Raw genomic sequence first — 16772 nt, 5'->3', positions numbered from 1 at the left:
CTGGGCAATAGAGCAAAATCCTGTCTCCAGATTTAAAAAAAAATGCACTAACAGTCGTTCATCATCTAATATTTATTGAAAATTCATTTCTATATGGTCTTAAATGCAAATGTCATATTTTAAATATTTTAAGAACCTGTGTATTTATGTGTAAGGCAGGTGTGGGAGTTTCTTTTCCCTGATGATGATTCCACATACACATTGGTAATTTAAGACTATTAGAAATTTTGTTATTCATATAATTTAATCAAAATATCTATTAAAATGCATTCAGTTCTTAATAATTTAATAAGAACAAGATGCCTTTGCTTGGAATTATAAACAGCATGTCATGATCTGGTTTTTAAAGAAAATTTAAAAAGTGTATTCTGGAAAGGCACTCTATGGCAGTACAGTAAGGGAAATACTGACTTTTAGAGAGTCTGCAGCAAAACATGCTAATTCTATTGCAATTCATTGGTAAGACCATTATTGGAGATGCAATTTGCCATATCTATTGTCTAATGACCCTATGGATATTGAGTACAGGCACACAGAGATACGTTTTATGTAGCTCACGGTTGAAATGTGCATTTGTGCAACCCTATTCTTCTGTTATTTTGTTACTCTGTAAACACAGACATCCAAAAATGAATGTACAAGTATATGACATTTGTTTGTTAATCGTACTCTACTTTTTAGTAGAATTAAAATATGCATGTGCTAAAATTAGAGCATTTCAATCAAGGTCAAGTTATCTCCTCAGAATAGGTCAGGCAATTTTCACAACATCCGTGGGTCAGGCACTGGCTCTGCCCATCATTAAAAAAATAGTTTATTGTACTATACATTAGAAAAATGCATTAAGTTAGCATACATAAAGCATTATTTTATAAATATTTTGCATAGGGTAGGCAACATTTCTTGAAATGGTCTCAAACTTACAGAAAAGTTGTAAATATAGTACAAAAATTACTTTTTCTTAAACTATTTGAGAGTAAATTACCAGCCTGATGCCCCATCAGTTCCTCATACTTCAGAGTATATTTTCTATACCTGGGACATTCTCCTACATAGCTAAACACTACCATAAAAATCAGAAAATTACCATTGGTACATTACTACCATCTAATCCTCAGACCTCGTTCAAGTTTCACCAAATGTTGGAATAATGTCCTTTTGGGCAAAAGGATCCATTTCAGAACCATGTCTTAACTTTAGTCTCCTTCAGCCCTTAGTTCAGACTGAGTGGCTTAAACAATCAACACTTATTTCTCTCTCTTCTTTTTTTAAATTAAATTTCAAAACCTATGGGCAAACTTTTTTTTTTTAATTAAAAACACATTTCTCACAATTTTGGAGGCTGAGAAATCCAAAATCAAGGCACCCACAGATCAGATGTGTGATGAGGACAGCCTTCCTTGTTTACTGGCTACTTTCTTGCTACATCTTCATATCGGGGAGTCAGGGGAAGAGAGACAGAGGAAGCAAGACTTCCTGTCTCTTTTTTATGAAGGCACAAAGCTCATTCATGAAGCCTTCACCTTCATGACCTTACTTCCCAAAGGTCCCACCTCCTCATAGCATCTCATTGGGAGTTCGAATTTCAACATATGAATTTGGGGAGGGGGACACAAAACAGTCCGTAACCGATTCAAAACATTTCCTTATTCTTTCCATTATTTTCATGACCTTAGTGCCTTTGAAAATTATAACGCATATTTGTATAATGTTCCTCAATTTTAGTTTGTCTGGTGTTTCCTCATAATTAGATTCCGGTTATGCATTTTTGGGAGGGGCATCACAGAATGCAACATTCGTTTTATCGCAGCCTATTGAATTGTACAGAGCACAATTTCAATTTGTCCTATTGCTGATACTGTTTACTTGATTACTTGATTAAGGTGGTGTCTGCCTGGCTATCAACCCAAATTCCTTTTCCCTTTATAATTTTGTGAGGAAGTACTTTGGGATTATGTAAACATTCTATTTCTCATTAAACTGTCAATTTATTCATTTATCATTTTATGTCAGTATGACTCATCATTTCCTGTCAGGATGAAATTATAGCCTATTTCAACAGGCCGCAATCTATTACTATCATTATTTATTTTGGTGCTAATATTCTCTGTGATTTTGACTGTGGGAACTTCATCAAGCATATTTTTTTGGTTCTTTTGTATACTTCTTTGTTTTACATGTCTCCACAATTCTTTGAGCACTTCTTTGCTTTCTGGCATAGGATGTTCCAAATTTTGTGCTTTCCTGTTTTATCCTTTTTTTTGAGACCGGGCTGAGACAAAGTTAAGACGTGGTTAACTAAAGTTAAGACTAAAGTTAAGCCCCAGCTGAGAGATCAGTCATTTCTTCACGGTTCCCTGGTTCCTTGAAGCAGAGTCTAATATTTAGAAGCTGAGATCAGGGTACCAGTATAATCCTTGCTATTGTCCAAACTTGCTCAGTAGACAGAGCTGGGGAATGTGTACATTTATATACACACATACACACATATATACTCACATCTATATTTAGTTCTATAGCCATCTATATATGTTGAAAACTGTTGTTCACACTGATTCATCCAAATCCAGTTCAATACTACACAGTTTATTTTCATTTTCTGCCTTTCCATATTTGTAACTTCCTTCTCTGCGAGTGAGAAACTGACTAAATTATCCCTAATATATTTATTTACTTGATTGATACCCCTGTATAAAACCAATCTCCATTGCTGCTTCTGCACCTCCCTTCTTACCATCTTTGGGCTCTAACATCCCACATTGGTCTCCCCTTTCTTTTCTTTTTTCTTTTTTTTTTGAGACTGGGTCTTACTCGGTCACTCAGGCTGGAGTGCAGTGGCGCCATCTTGGCTCACTGCAACCTACCCAGGTTATAAAATCCCAGCCTGGACCCTTGCACCGCAGAGATGTCCTAATCATTGTTTTGAGGCTCTGACATCCTACTCCAAGCCATCCCCTTCAGGGAGACACCCTCTTGATACTGAGTATTAGAGCCTGACCAAGATGAAAAGGGAATTCCCAAAAAGAGGCAGTTCTCGTGTGGGAGTCTGAACTTGAGCAAGTTAAGGTGGGTGTCAGGCTCTGGCAGTCAGCCTCAGCGCTAAGCTGCTTCCTTGCATGGAGCCCTCCACATCTTGTTTAGGTTCAGACAGTCTATTCTGGGCTGCATGGATCCTACCCCTGCACCGACTCTTTCCTTTTGAGCTCTTATACTCTCAGCCTTCCTTGGTGTTACAGACTGCAACTACTTTGAAAAAAGAACTAAATGTGAGGGCTTGCTCTGTCAGATATCAAAACTTATTATAAAGCTACAGTAAATAAGGCTGTATTGTGTAGAGGCCAGGGATAGGCAAATAGAATAATATTGAATGTTGACATGAATCCATTCACAGTCGCTTGGTATAAGACAAAGATGGTCTGCAGAGCAGGGGGGAAAGGGTGGGCTTCAATGAATGAAGCTTTCCTGTCCTCTTTAAGGAATCATTGCCTTTCATAAGGTCGTGAGGATACTGACCAGTGTTATCATCTAGAAGCTATATTGTTTACCTTATTTATGTCTCCACTCCCCTAAAATCAAATTTTTAGGCAGCTAGCCATATAAGGAAAAGAAAAGAAACATAACCCCTACCCAAAAGTCTTATGTGGTTATTGGGTACCTACTGAGAAAGATTGTTCTAAGAGGGGTTGAGGCTGAAGCTCCAAATTTCTGAAGGCCCTGACTTCAGAAGTTGCAACATTCACCTGATCCAGGGCTGCCCATCTGTGAAGGTGATTGAGGTGGAAGCTCCAGATCTCTGAAGGCCCTGACTTCAGAAGTTGCATCATTCACCTGATCCAGAGCTGCCCACCTGCGAAGGTGATTGAGGCGGAGTAAAAGCAAATCCTCAAGTGAGGCAACTTTTGCTCAAGAATAGAATAGAAAAAGGTAGTTTCTTGACCAACAGAAACATATTAGGAATCATCCAAGTGAGATTTTGGAAGCAAAATTTCAAGAAAAAGAACTTTTGGCTCTGTCTCCTAAGGAAGAGGTAGATGTTGTCATAATGTTGTCGGAGAATGGGTTTAGTCTGTGAGGCCCATGCTAGAAAATGGGCCTTGTAACGGAGTAACAGCAACATTTAGTGACAAATTTCTCCAAACCCATCTCCTCTGGGAAATGGAACTTTTTTTTTTTTCTTTGAGCTGGGGGTTTCACTCTGTCACCCAGGCTGTAGTGCAGTGGCATGATCATAGCTCACTGCAGCCTCAACCTCCTGGGTTCAGGAGGGGATGAATCTTCCTAATTCATCCTCCTGAGTAGCTGGGGCTACAGGCATGTGCCACTATGCCTGGCTAACTTTTAAAATTATTTGTAAAAACGGGGGTCTCCTTATGTTGATCAGGCTGGTCTTGAACTCCTGAACTTAAGCCATCCTCCACTTGGCCTCTCAAGGTGCTGGGATTACAGGGATGCACCATGACTCCCGGCCAGAAGTGGGCCTTTTGGGAAACTACTATTCTCTCAGTGGGGCCTTAACAGCAAATAGTGAAAATGCTTTAGGCATTTTAGCTGATGCAAATTCAACTCGAAGTCATTATTGAGAAGCTAAAAAACAAAATCAAACCAAATGGATATTAGGCAACATTTATATATGTATATTTTATTTCTTTATTAATGTATTTATTCTGTAAATATTTATCAATTGTTGTAGCAAAGCCTGGCTAGATGTCGATCAAACCAATTTTGTTTTATTCCCAAGGCCACTGCTGAACTACATTTTCTAGCAATCCTCAGAATAAGATGTGGTCAATGACTGAATTCTGTACAGTAGAATGGAGTAGAGTGCAATACATCACTCCTAGGTTTGGCCTGTCAAATCTTTCTTTCTTTCTTTTTTTTTTTTTTTTTTTTGACACGGAGTCTCGCTCTGTCACCAGCCTGGAGTGCAGTGGCGTGATCTCAGCTCACCACAACCTCTGCCTCCCAGGATCAAGTGATTCTCCTGCCTCTGCCTCCTGAGTAGGTGGGATTACAGGCGCCTGCCGCCATGCCTGGTTAATTTTTGTATTGTTAGTGGAGACGGGGTTTCACCACATGGGACAGGTTGGTCTAAAACTTCTGAGCTCGTGATCAGCCCGCCTCCACCTCCCAAAGTGCTGGGATTACAGGCTTGAGCCACTGCGCCTGGCCCGATTTTTATAACAGTATTTTACAGATAAGGAAACAAAAGCTCAAAGGTTTTAAATGTCTTATATGAGACAAGGAATTAGGAACTAGACACATGAATCAGTTTTCTGACTCCCGACCCATTATTCACAATCATTCTCAGGTATGAGGACATGACAGAGCAAGAAAAGTGTTAATGCTTGTCAGAAAATTCCATTATTCAATTTTATGTCTTAAAATAATGTACTCTGCAGAAGTGTGAGAGTATTCATGGCAGCATTGATTGTAAGGGCAAAATATGGAAAACAAAGATTTAAATATCCATTGGCAAGAGAATGCACATATTGTGGTATATTCAGAGAACAGAAAATTATAAAATCCCTAATAAATAAATTAGGGATTCAAGTATCCCTAGTTTCAAGGATGAATCTCACAATCATGATGAATAACGAGGGCAAGATGAAGACTACATAGAGTATAAACCAGTACGAAGGTTTAAGGCAGAGTCATTTTATGCATTTGTTTTTTCAGGAACACCACAAAAGATAATGCTGTATTCTCCTCAATGGTTCATATAGAGAGGTATACAATGTCTGTTTGTCCAATTATTAGTGATTTTCACTTTGATCACAATAGAATATCTCCCATGTCTCTCCATTGTAAAGTTACTGTTTTTCCTTTTTATTTTTATTTTTGAGATGCAGTCTCACTCTGTCACCCAGGCTGGTGTGCAATGGCACGTTCTCGGCTCACTACAACCTCCACCTCCCAGGTTCAAGCGATTCTCCTGCTTCAGCCTCCCAAGTAGCTGGGAGTACAGACACCCACCACCATACCTGGCTAATTTTTGTATTTTTAGTAGAGATGGGGTTTTACTATATAGGCCACGCTTGTCTTGAACTGCTGCCCTCATGATCCACCCACCTCGACCTCCCAAAGTGCTGGGATTACAGGTGTGAGCCACCGTGCCCAGCCTATTTTTCCTTTTTAAATGATAAATGTTTTATAGGGAGTTACACTGAGATATGTAAAAATATGGCAAACTATATAAAGAAAAAAGACCGAAAACTCTTGATGCAGCAATTCCACTTTTAAGAATATATCTGAAGGCCAGCATGGTGGCTCATGCCTGCAATAGCAGCACTTTGGGAGGCCAAGGTGGAGGACTGCTTGAGACCAGGAGTTTGAGACAAGCCTAGGCAACAAAGGGAGACCCTGTCTCTATTTAAAAAAAAAAAAAAATATATATATATATATATATTAAAACTTTACATACATCCTGTAGATAAGGATGTATGTAAAGTTTTAGCTAAAAGGCTATTCACTGAAACCTTATTTGTAATAGATAACAATTTAAAATAACCTCGATGTCCGTTATTAGTGGATTTGGTTCAGTAAGTTATCCATACAATAGGATATTATGCAGACATTAAAATTATGTGGTAAAAGTATAATTGATGACAACGAAGAAAGTTCATATGTTGGGTGCTGTGGCTTGAGCCAGTAATCCCTGCATTTTGGGAGGTGGAGGTGACAGGATCACTTCAGCCCAAGAGTTTGAGACCAGCCTGGACAACATCGTGAGACCCTCGTCTCTATAAAAAAGCTAAAAAATTAGCTTGGCAAGGTGCCGTGTGCCTGTAGTCCTAGCTACTCCAGAGGCTGAGGCTGGAACATCACTTGAGCTCAGGATGTAAAGGCTGAGTGAGCTGTGGACACCACTGCACTCCAGCCTGGTTGACAGAATGAAATGATGTCTCAAAGAAAAACCAAATAGTAAACAAAAAGTTCACATCATAGTAATTGAAGAAATCAGGTAAGTAAATTACTGTACATGGTATGGTACAGTTTTTATTTAAAAATATTTTATATATACATACATACATATATTCATACATACTCATAATACTGTTTTTTCTTATATACAAAAATATATGTATGTATTCATGTAAACATTTCTATTACTTGATTTTATTACATAATTTGTACTGCTTATATGCAAAACTAAGTTGTTTTTTTTTTTTGAGACATGGTCTTGCTCTGTTGCCTGGGCAACAGAGGTGGGATCATAGCTCACTGTAACCTTGTCCACCCAGGCTCAACGGATCCTCCCCACTCAGCATCCTCAGTAGCTGGGACTACAGGCGCCCGCCACCACGCCCGGCTAATTTTGTTAGTTTTTGTAGAGACGGGTTTTGCCATATTGCCACGCTGGTCTCGAACTCCTGGCCTCAAAGAATCTGCTGTCCTCGGTGCCTTGGATGCCCTGGCCTCCGAAAGTGCTGGGATTGATTACAGGAGTGAGCCACCCCTCCTGGCCAAAACAAAGTTCTTAAAAATAAAAGTAATATGAGCTTTTGGGGTGTATTAAGTACGGAGAAGTTTAAAAAATACAATGTAACAAAGTTTACAGCCTTTTGTCATCAGTAAATACGAGTTTCTCGCTCCTCCCCTAGCGACAGAGAGGCACTCAAGCATGAGTTAGAACACGGGGAATATGGGATACAGCTGAAAAGATTGAGGCAACAGGTTCGCAGCAGAAGGCCTCTAAAGCTTCTTTTGACTTTGACATTTCAGTATCAGCACAATTCTCCCCCATTTACCGCTGAAGCAATCAACTGGGATTATTTTAAAAATTATTATTTGTATTGACTACCTGATAGCTGACTAGTACTATCGGTTTTGAATGGGGGGTGGTGTGTGAAAAAAAAATCGGGCAGGAGGGCAGATGTGAATCCCAGCCCGCCGTCTCGTTGACAGCTCTATGGCTCTCCTTTCTGTGAATGAGCCGTGTTCCTTAGGCCTCAGACCCGACACTGTCAGTGAGAAACAGGCGTAACCTAGGAGACTGCTCTCCAAGGAGCGGCCGGGGGGAACCAACGCAGAGGAGCGCAGCGCCCTCTTCGGCCGCCTGCGCGTGTCGGGGATGTTCAGGGCTCTTGGGCGTGCGTCAGTGAGGAAGACTGCCTTATCTGATTGTAGGTACAGAGCGTGCGCCGCGTGAGGGCGGCTTCTCACTGCCAGGCGCCGGCAGGTCGCGCTGGCTGCTGGCAGACGCCCAAGGGCGCCGAGCGTGGGGGCCCAGCCGAGCTCCCTCGCTGCCTCCCTGTGCGTGCCGTCGGGAGGCGGGTGCGGGCAGGGACCGCTGAAGGGGGGGCGGGGCGAAGGGGGCGGGGCGGGGCACCAGCTGCGCGCGTGGGGCGGTGGCGGGGGCGGGGCGCGCTGCGTGGTCCCGGGTGGCGCTGGGCTCCACCCCCTCTCGCGCCCAGGCCCGCGGCTGGCTGAGCTCCTCCCCTGGCTCGGTCATTCTGCCCTCCCCTTCGCCCGGCCGTTCCTCCCTCCCGCCGCCTCCTTTTCCTCGGTGAGGCGCTCCTACAGCGGGCAGGCAGCATGGCGGCCGTGGAGACGCGAGTGTGCGAGACAGACGGTTGCAGCAGCGAGGCCAAGCTCCAGTGTCCCACCTGCATCAAGCTGGGCATCCAAGGCTCGTACTTCTGCTCGCAGGTAGACGCCCGCTGCCCCGCGGATTTGCCGCCGCCGCGAGACCCCTCTCGCCTCTCCTCTGCTGGCTCCTCCCGCCCTTGCGGCGAGTCGGGACGCGCTCCTCCTCTTCCCCTCGGCCGCGCTTCCTCCTCCCCTCACCCGCGTCGCCAACGCCCCCTCTGGTCTCCGGGCCCCCGGGTTCCTCCCGAGTAGCGCGGGGCTCTCGCGGGGGCGGGGGCACGGCCCGCCGCTGCCATGTGGGCTGGGGCGGAAGCGGGCATACCCGGAGTCGCGCGGCCTCGCTAGGGCTTTGCGTTCCCGGGCCAGTTCCTTGCGCTGGGGCGGGGGCCGCCAGGTGTGCGGGCTGCCGGGGTACAGGTAGCGGCGCCGGGATAGCGGGCAGCTAGAGCGTCGGGAGCCTCCAGAGCCGCAGCTCCGACGGGGCTCCGGTCTGGACGCTCTAGGCTACGGGGCTGGGCAGTACCTGGGGTCCCTGCGGGATGAGGGGCGGAAGCCACCCCCCGGGCTCTGAGAGATAGGTGGCCCGAGGACGGTCGGAGTCGCAAAGAGGAGGAACGCTAGCTGGCTCTGGCCCCACTTTTTTGTGCTTTACTACTGTGGTTTGACACTTAAGCTTAACTTTGAGGGTGGGGTAGGGAGGGGTCTGTGTAATTCATTCTTTTCCTTCAACATCCAAAATTATTAATTTACAAAACTGTACGTTAATGGGATGAGTCACCTCTCAGTGACTGAATTTCACAGAGTGAAAAGGACAGTTCCATTGAGGATTAGGCTTGAAGGCTGTAGTGTATTTTATTAAGTTTTGTGCAGTGGAGAGCAAACCCAGCGTTGAATGGGATCCTGATTGACGCGTGTGCTTGTGTTTCTGTTTGCTAAAGAGTACTAGTGTTGCTGCTGCATTTAGAGACCCAGGATAAGGGCTGGGTGTTAATAGTATGACCCTTAGTTACAGTCCAGGTTTACTGAAGAGAGGCACATGAATATTCAAATATTAAATTAGTAGTGCCCTGTGGGGAGGAGAGCAGGAATACTTAGAAGGCCTGATTGGGGCCTTGTCTTAGCCAATTACTGTGAGATCTTGAATTTAGTCAAGTTACTTAATCTTTCTGAATGCCAGTGTTACCCTGTACAGAAGGGATGATTACAGCTTTCCTTGTAAATTTCACAAGCTTCTTCTGAGACCCAAATTATTCGAGGAACGTGAAATGCTGTTACAGTGTAAGGCCTTTTATAGTTTTAAAGGATTGTAGTAGGATTTAACACTGCCATAAATAAAAATATGAATAATGAAGGCAATATGAACACAATACAAATAATAAAAATGTTTTCCAATATGCAACATAAATAAATACAATCTTTACGTCATAGTACTTGTAGGTAAGCCATTGCAAGAGGTCTTAGCTGTGTTATATAGTCTTGGTTTTAGGTAGGATATGATCCTTGACCTTGTTAGTATCATTTGGAAAAACTTGCACGTGGAGTAGTGTTGCTGGATCTAAAAATAGCATTACTCAGCAATCTAAAGGACCTGTACTAGGTTTAAGATGTTAAGTATTACTCGTGTTAAACCTAGTAAAGGTCCATTAGATTCTTTAAAATTTCCAAATTCTATCTTGTTGTGGCCAGTGTGGGACCTGAACTTAAGAAACAGTAGTTTGCTTTTGACAGTTGTGTACCATATGAGTAGAATAACTTTTAAACACATTGCAAAATGCAATGATAAATGAATTAATATGTATAGACACTCTTCTATATAAAATTTTTTAAAGTTAGCATGAAACCACATTCGTGAAACACTGGGGTTTGTGAAAAAAATGTTAGACAGATTTGTGAAAACAAAACATCCAGGGTTTAGTCTGTATTTTGGGATTGGAGGTATTTAGATGTTGGATTCTGAGGTATATTTCTGGTATCACTGTTAGACATTCACATATTCCCAGAGTGGTTGTCGCTGCTGTCTCTCTTCATTTCTGTTACCACCTCCAATGGCCAGCTTTTAAAATTTCCCGCCAAATCAGTTGTTGAGTCTCTTATTTTTATTTATTTATTTCTAATTATTTTCTAATTTATTTCTCTATTGTAATTCCTCCCCTTGCAAACACCTACAAAAAAACCCAACCAAACAAAACCTTTTGTACAGAAGTTATTTTTCCCACAGTCTGATTATGCTTATAACCCCGTTGCTTTCAGAATTCCAGCCCCACAATCAGGGCCCCTCTTCTGAGTCTCTTGCTCTAACCAGAGGCTGTGTTTATATTCTTTCCTTTCCAGAATGTCAGCTGTCTTCTGAAATCACAGCTATTCCCTCAGTCCCAGCTTGAGACCTTGATCATGTCACTGTAACTTATCCTAAGCCACTTTGTACATCTGTGATAAAATATGGGCTTGGCTGGGCACCGTGGCTCATGCATGTAATCTCAGTACTTTGGGAGGCACAGGCTGGCGGATCACCTGAGGTCAGGAGTTCGAGATCAGCCTTGGCAACATGTTGAAACCCTGTCTTTACTAAAAATACAAAAATTAGCTGCGTGTGATGGCACACACCTGTAGCCCAAGCTCTACTTGGGAGGCTGAGGCATGAGAATCCCTTGAACCTGGGTGGTGGAGGTTGCAGTGAGCACAGATTGCACCACTGCTTTCCATGCTGGGCAGCAGAGCGAGACTGAAACTCAAAAAAGGAGAAATTAGGGATTTTCCTTGACACTCTGATCATTTTTGTTAGAAGTGGTCTTTCTTTTACTGTTCTGGTCCCTGGCCTGGCTGTCCAGCCAGCTTGTCTTTGGGAACAAACAGAACAAAACTGTAAGAGGCCTTTCTGTCACACCATTAGCAGAAGTAAGGCATTCCCAGTTATTTGGTCACACCACCTTGTTTATTCCTTTATAACGTTTTGTACAATCTATGATTACCTCACTTGTTAGAAAAATGAGAATATCTGTTTTTCAGTCAGAAGGTGAACTTTATGAATGATCTGTCTTGTTCACTGCCCTGTCCTCATTTCCTCATATAATGCTCTCTGTATGCAGTAGGTGGCCATTAAATGTTTGAATTAATGAATAAATACATCAAAAGGCAGAATAGAGAGATATCCCATCATTTACTGGTTATGTGACTTTAGACAAATAACCTGTCTCTTTTTCAGCTGTATCTTTTTAAAATGGGGCTATTTATAATACCTACCTCAGGGTTTTGATGAAGACTACATGCAAAATATGTAAAACTCTTAGCATATTAGTAAACTTAATGAATGTTAGCTCATTTTACTGTTATACTGTTTTATGTTTAGGAAGGTAAAAATATTTTATCTAGGATGCTTAATTTTTTTTTTTTGAGGTGGAGTTTGCTCTGTTGCCCAGGCTGGAGTACAGTGGCATGCTCTGTGCTCATTGCAAACTCCACCTCCTGGATTTAAGCGATTCTCCTGCCTCAGCCTCCTGAGTAGCTGGGACTATGGGTACATGCCACCACGCCTGGCTAATTTTTTGTATTTTTAGTAGAGATGGGCTTTCCCTGTGTTAGCCAGGATGGTCTCCATCTCCTGACCTTGTGATCCACCTGCCTCGGCTCCCAAAGTGCTGGGATTACAGGCGTGAGCCACCACTCAGCATATGATGTTTAACTTTAAGAAAAGCTTTTGTTCTTTAGAGGAGCACAACCAGTTTGACTTGAAAACTGAGTTTTTCCAAGAGTTCTTGATGTTCGATTGTATTTATTGATAGAAGTTCCTTCCTATTTGTGTACGTATTTTTTATTTATGTGTAAGAATTATTTGAGGACAGAGGGTGTGCGTTACTCATTTTTGTATTTTCCAATGTGTCTTGCCCATAGAGGGACTCAGTTCATTAAATGAAAGAAAGGAAATTAGTGGTCTTGCAATAGAAAACAAATTCTGTGTTTACATTATCCTTTGTAAATGCTGAACAGTATACTATATTGTGGATATACTGTCATTTATTTGCTTATGGTTGAATTTAGTTACTTTTCAGTTTTTTAGCTGCTGTTTAACTTTGTGAATCACATAGGACAGTTGCTATCTCCTCTGGTTAGAGGATCAGCTGGGAGGGACCTGAGTGATTGGTAGCTGTTTGTATTTATAAGGCATAAAAACATAAAAAGTAGTAAGCATAGTGTAAGGGTAAGGAGACCTGGATTTTGCTCCCATATCCCTGGGTAAGTCCTCTCCTATGCCTAATGAAGTATCCTGTTCATGGAGTTGAGTGGAAGGTAAGAGAGCATCCAGAGTGCTTTATACAGTGTATAGTAAATTTGGGCTTTATTAAGAATATAACCTCATATGTAATGTTATTAAAATTAGTACCAAGGAATGCTTAAAAATCTTTGAGGAGAAATGTTACTTGTTTATGAATATTTTTGACAAATTCCATAATAGATTCTTTTGAAGAAGTGGCAGGTACCATGATTAAGTGAATCCAGAAAGTCTTTTTATTTTTTTAACAATAAGACAATTTTTTTTTTCTTTTCTTTGAGATGGGGTCTTACTCTGACACCCAGGTTAGAGTGTTGGAGTGCAGTGGCACGATCTGGGCTCACTGTAACTTTCATCTCCCAGGTCAAGTGATCCTCCCACCTTAGCTTCCCAAGTAGCTAGGTCCACTGGTCCGAGCCACGACACACCTGGCTAATTGTTTGTGTTTTTGGTAGAGACAAAGTTTCGCTATGTTGCCCAGGCTGGTCTTAAATTCCTGAGTTCAGGAGATCCACTTGCCTCGGCCTCCTGAAGTGCTGGAATTACAGGCATGAGCCACTGCACCCAGCTGGAAGAAAGTCTTACTGAATGTCTTGTAGGTTGGAGTTAGAAGGTAGGGAAGGCCTGTGGTATCTTTGAAATGCAACTGTGTCCTCTGAAACTTTCTCCTTCAGTAACAACATTCCTGCCAGTGCAGGGTGTTTCTGGAATTCATCTTCATCATTGGAGATATTATCATGTTCTGCTTTTTTATTTATAGGGATTTTCTTTAAATTCTTCATATTACTTAAGACCACCCTTAGACACTGATTGTAAGTTAGCTGGATTTAGGTACAAATCTCATAGCTTCTTATAAGCAAAAAGATAGGATGAAGGTAAAGAGAAATTATGAGTCTTTTTTTTTTTTTTTTTTTTGAGACGGAGTTTCGCTCTTGTTACCCAGGCTGGAGTGCAATGGCGTGATCTTGGCTCACCACAACCTCCGCTTCCTGGGTTCAGGCAGTTCTCCTGCCTCAGCCTCCTGAGTAGCTGGGATTACAGGCACAAGAGAAATTATGAGTCTTTTTAAAACAAAAATAATTTCGTGAATTTTTATTGTAGAAAAATAGAGAATATAGGTAAAAATAATTAGTTACCCAGTGATCATTTCTGTGAAATTTTGGTATGTATTCTTAAGAACATATTTGTGTATTTATTCATATGCACATAGTTGTGTATATTTTTACAAAAATGACAACCGTAGCACATATAATCTTAGAGAATTTTCTCATCCTTATGTCTTAACCAGTGTTTTGGTAGTATCATGTCATGGCTACATTTACATTATCCTTTATAAAGACTGTTATGAATGCACTGTCATTTATTCACTTATAGTTGAATTTAATTTCTTTTCAATTTTTTTAGCTGTTGTTTACTCTTCAGTAAATGTTCCTGGAAAATTTAAATCATTTTGACTTACTCAGGAACGTAGAATAATGGTGCATGAATTGGTACTTGAACCCAGGATTGAACCATCCTAAGCTGATTCTATGTCCTTGTCCACAACAGTAGTTCTCACAGTGTACTTAGTGAATTATTGTTGGTTTGAGGGCCTTCTGGTAACCTGTGAAGTTTTGGCATGAAGTATACCTGTATTACGGTAGAATTTGTAAAAAAGAAAAAACAACAAAACAAAACCGGCGTCATTTGGTTGGTAGGCAGTCAAAAGTTATACAAGTCTGAGTTATGTTTTTGGAAATGGAAGTGCTATAGGAAATGTGATCTTATACTGTTCACTTAGTTTGTGGATTGAAATCATGTGTTAGTCATGGTTTTTTAAGGTAAATTTTTTTCATGTTTAGCATATTTGCAAAATTTTAGTTAGGTTTTAGTAAATTTGGTAGGGGTGACAGACATGAGTATACATAGCTAAGCTCATTCCAGCTCTAGATATTAGGAAGAAAAGCAGTGGCATGGTAACTGGTTCTGTAATTGTCTTTGGTATTACTGTAGTAGCAAACCCTTTTAGATAGATATTAAATAGGCAGGAATACTTTATAAAGCAACTATTGAGCTTCATTCTGTATTAAAGTTTTTTTATTTTTTATTTTATTTATTTTTTTTTCTGTATTAAAGTTTTAATGTAATGGAATATAAATGTAATTATAACCCTTTCTGCTTGATCCTGAACTCCTGACCTTGCAGTTTTAACATGAAGCATTCTTTTATTCATTCATGCTTGGGCAGGTAGTGCTCCCAGTTCAACAATGGTAAGTATTTTACTTTGATTTCTTTGATTGGTATCAGTCTTGTCTCTGGCTTTGAATAAAGAGCAATTCAAAACACTCTGTAAGCCAGACCTGCCTTCCTCATTTTGTGTGTGTGGGGCAGCTTTTAGATGAAACTAGGATAGGGAGGGACCCCATGGAACTTATCATGCTTTATGAGTTGTAAGTAAGTTCTCTCCGGTTTTTATCTCCAGTAACCTGACTTATTGCAAGTCTCAGTAAAGATTTCTTCCTGATATACCAGAGCTGTGCCATGTCTGTTAGAAAGTGTTTCGAAAAAGGCCAGGCTTGTGGTGGCTTATGCCTGTAATCCCAGCACTTTGGGAGACTGAGGCATGTGGGTCTTTTGCTATAAGATCAGCCTGGTCGAAATGGCGAAACCCTGTCTCTACTAAAAATAAAAAAATTAGCTGGGTGGTGATGGTGCATGCCTGTAATCCCAGCTACTATTTGGGAGACTGACTCACAAGAATCACTTGAACCCAAGAGGTGGAGGTTGCGTTGAGCTGAGATTGTGCCACTGCACTCTAGCCTGGGCAACAGAATGAGACTCTGTCTCAAAAAAAAAAAAAAAAACCCCAAAAAGAGTCCTTGTTAATTGGGGTCTGCTATCTGCTAATGTGGCATGTATCTGGGTCACAGGCTCAAGCCTTTAAAGAGTGGTTAGGATATAAATGATAAGTGAAATTATAACTTCAGCAATTTCCCTTATCATTATAAAGTGGGAGGTAACAGAGACTTCTCCGTGTTTTGAATGTGTGTTTAATGATTCTGCCTTGATTTAAGTTCAAAAGTGCAAACCCATCTTTGCATCACATTCTGAAGGTTTAACCCTGTCTTATCCAGCAAGTTACGTGCTTTAAATCATTCAATAAAATAGGTAAATGTAAGTGCCATTGGGTTTTAGACATGGCATAACTTTTTTTTGTCTTCTGAGTGGGGATTTATGTTATTACTAATTATTTCACTAACCGGTGATAGGGATGGGATTGATTGTTAGAATACTGATAACTTCTCACTGTTCTCTACTAAACAAGTGATAGAATAATTTAATATTCCTTTTGAATTAAAGTTTTAAGGACCATAAAGTCAGAATCTATAGATGTTTGTTTTCTAAATTGTTTTTTGATATTGAGTAAAATAAAATATTAGTAAATGTTTGGGGAAAAAGCCTCAAATTTAATTCCCTCTGTTCTCATAGCACAACAGTCATCAACACAGAAGACTTCTATAACCAAATGTATGGGGTGTTTTTCCTCACTATCAAGTGAGCAATTATTTCTGCAGTGGACACCAACTAGGTGTCCTTCAGTTCATTTCCTACACCATTTACCTGGAGATAATGTCAGATCCCACAGATTGAGGGCTTAGTCTTCAAAACTGCCCCTTTCCCACATCCTTCAGACACCAGTCACAAGTTTGGGCTTCCGGAACTTAAAACTTGACTAGCTTCAAGTTGGAGTTCCCATGCCCCGACTTTGGGTTTGATTAATTTGCTAGAGCAGCTCACAGAACTCAGGAACACTTACTTTGCAAGTTTATTGTAAAGGATATTGCAGAGGATATAGATGAAGAGATGCATAGGGCGAGGTGTCGGGGAAGGGACGCTGAGCTTCCATGACCTCCACTAGTTTCAGTGTTCAGCTAGC

The 16772-nt window shown here is 41.2% G+C and overlaps 1 protein-coding gene across 4 annotated transcripts in view; it reads left to right on the top strand.

The window, feature by feature from the left end:
* Positions 1-8502: 8502 nt before the first annotated feature.
* Positions 8503-16772, top strand: part of METAP1 (methionyl aminopeptidase 1) — a 50984-nt gene continuing 42714 nt past the window's right edge. For 2 of the 4 annotated variants that reach the window (XR_008480148.2, XM_002745570.7), the window contains exon 1: positions 8503-8649. Coding sequence is in view for 2 of the 4 variants with exons in the window: in XM_002745570.7 (XP_002745616.1) it covers positions 8536-8649 (114 nt within the window). In the remaining 2 variants the exon portion in view is untranslated. Of the gene's footprint in view, positions 8650-8809; positions 8984-12082; positions 15106-16772 lie in introns of those variants that run through there. The other 2 variants (XM_035293273.3, XM_035293272.3) reach the window with 2 other exon arrangements.

The sequence above is a fragment of the Callithrix jacchus genome, chromosome 3, assembly GCF_049354715.1.
Source record: "Callithrix jacchus isolate 240 chromosome 3, calJac240_pri, whole genome shotgun sequence".
Taxonomy (NCBI): Eukaryota; Metazoa; Chordata; class Mammalia; order Primates; family Cebidae; genus Callithrix; species Callithrix jacchus.
This window is presented reverse-complemented; position numbering and strand designations above follow the sequence as displayed.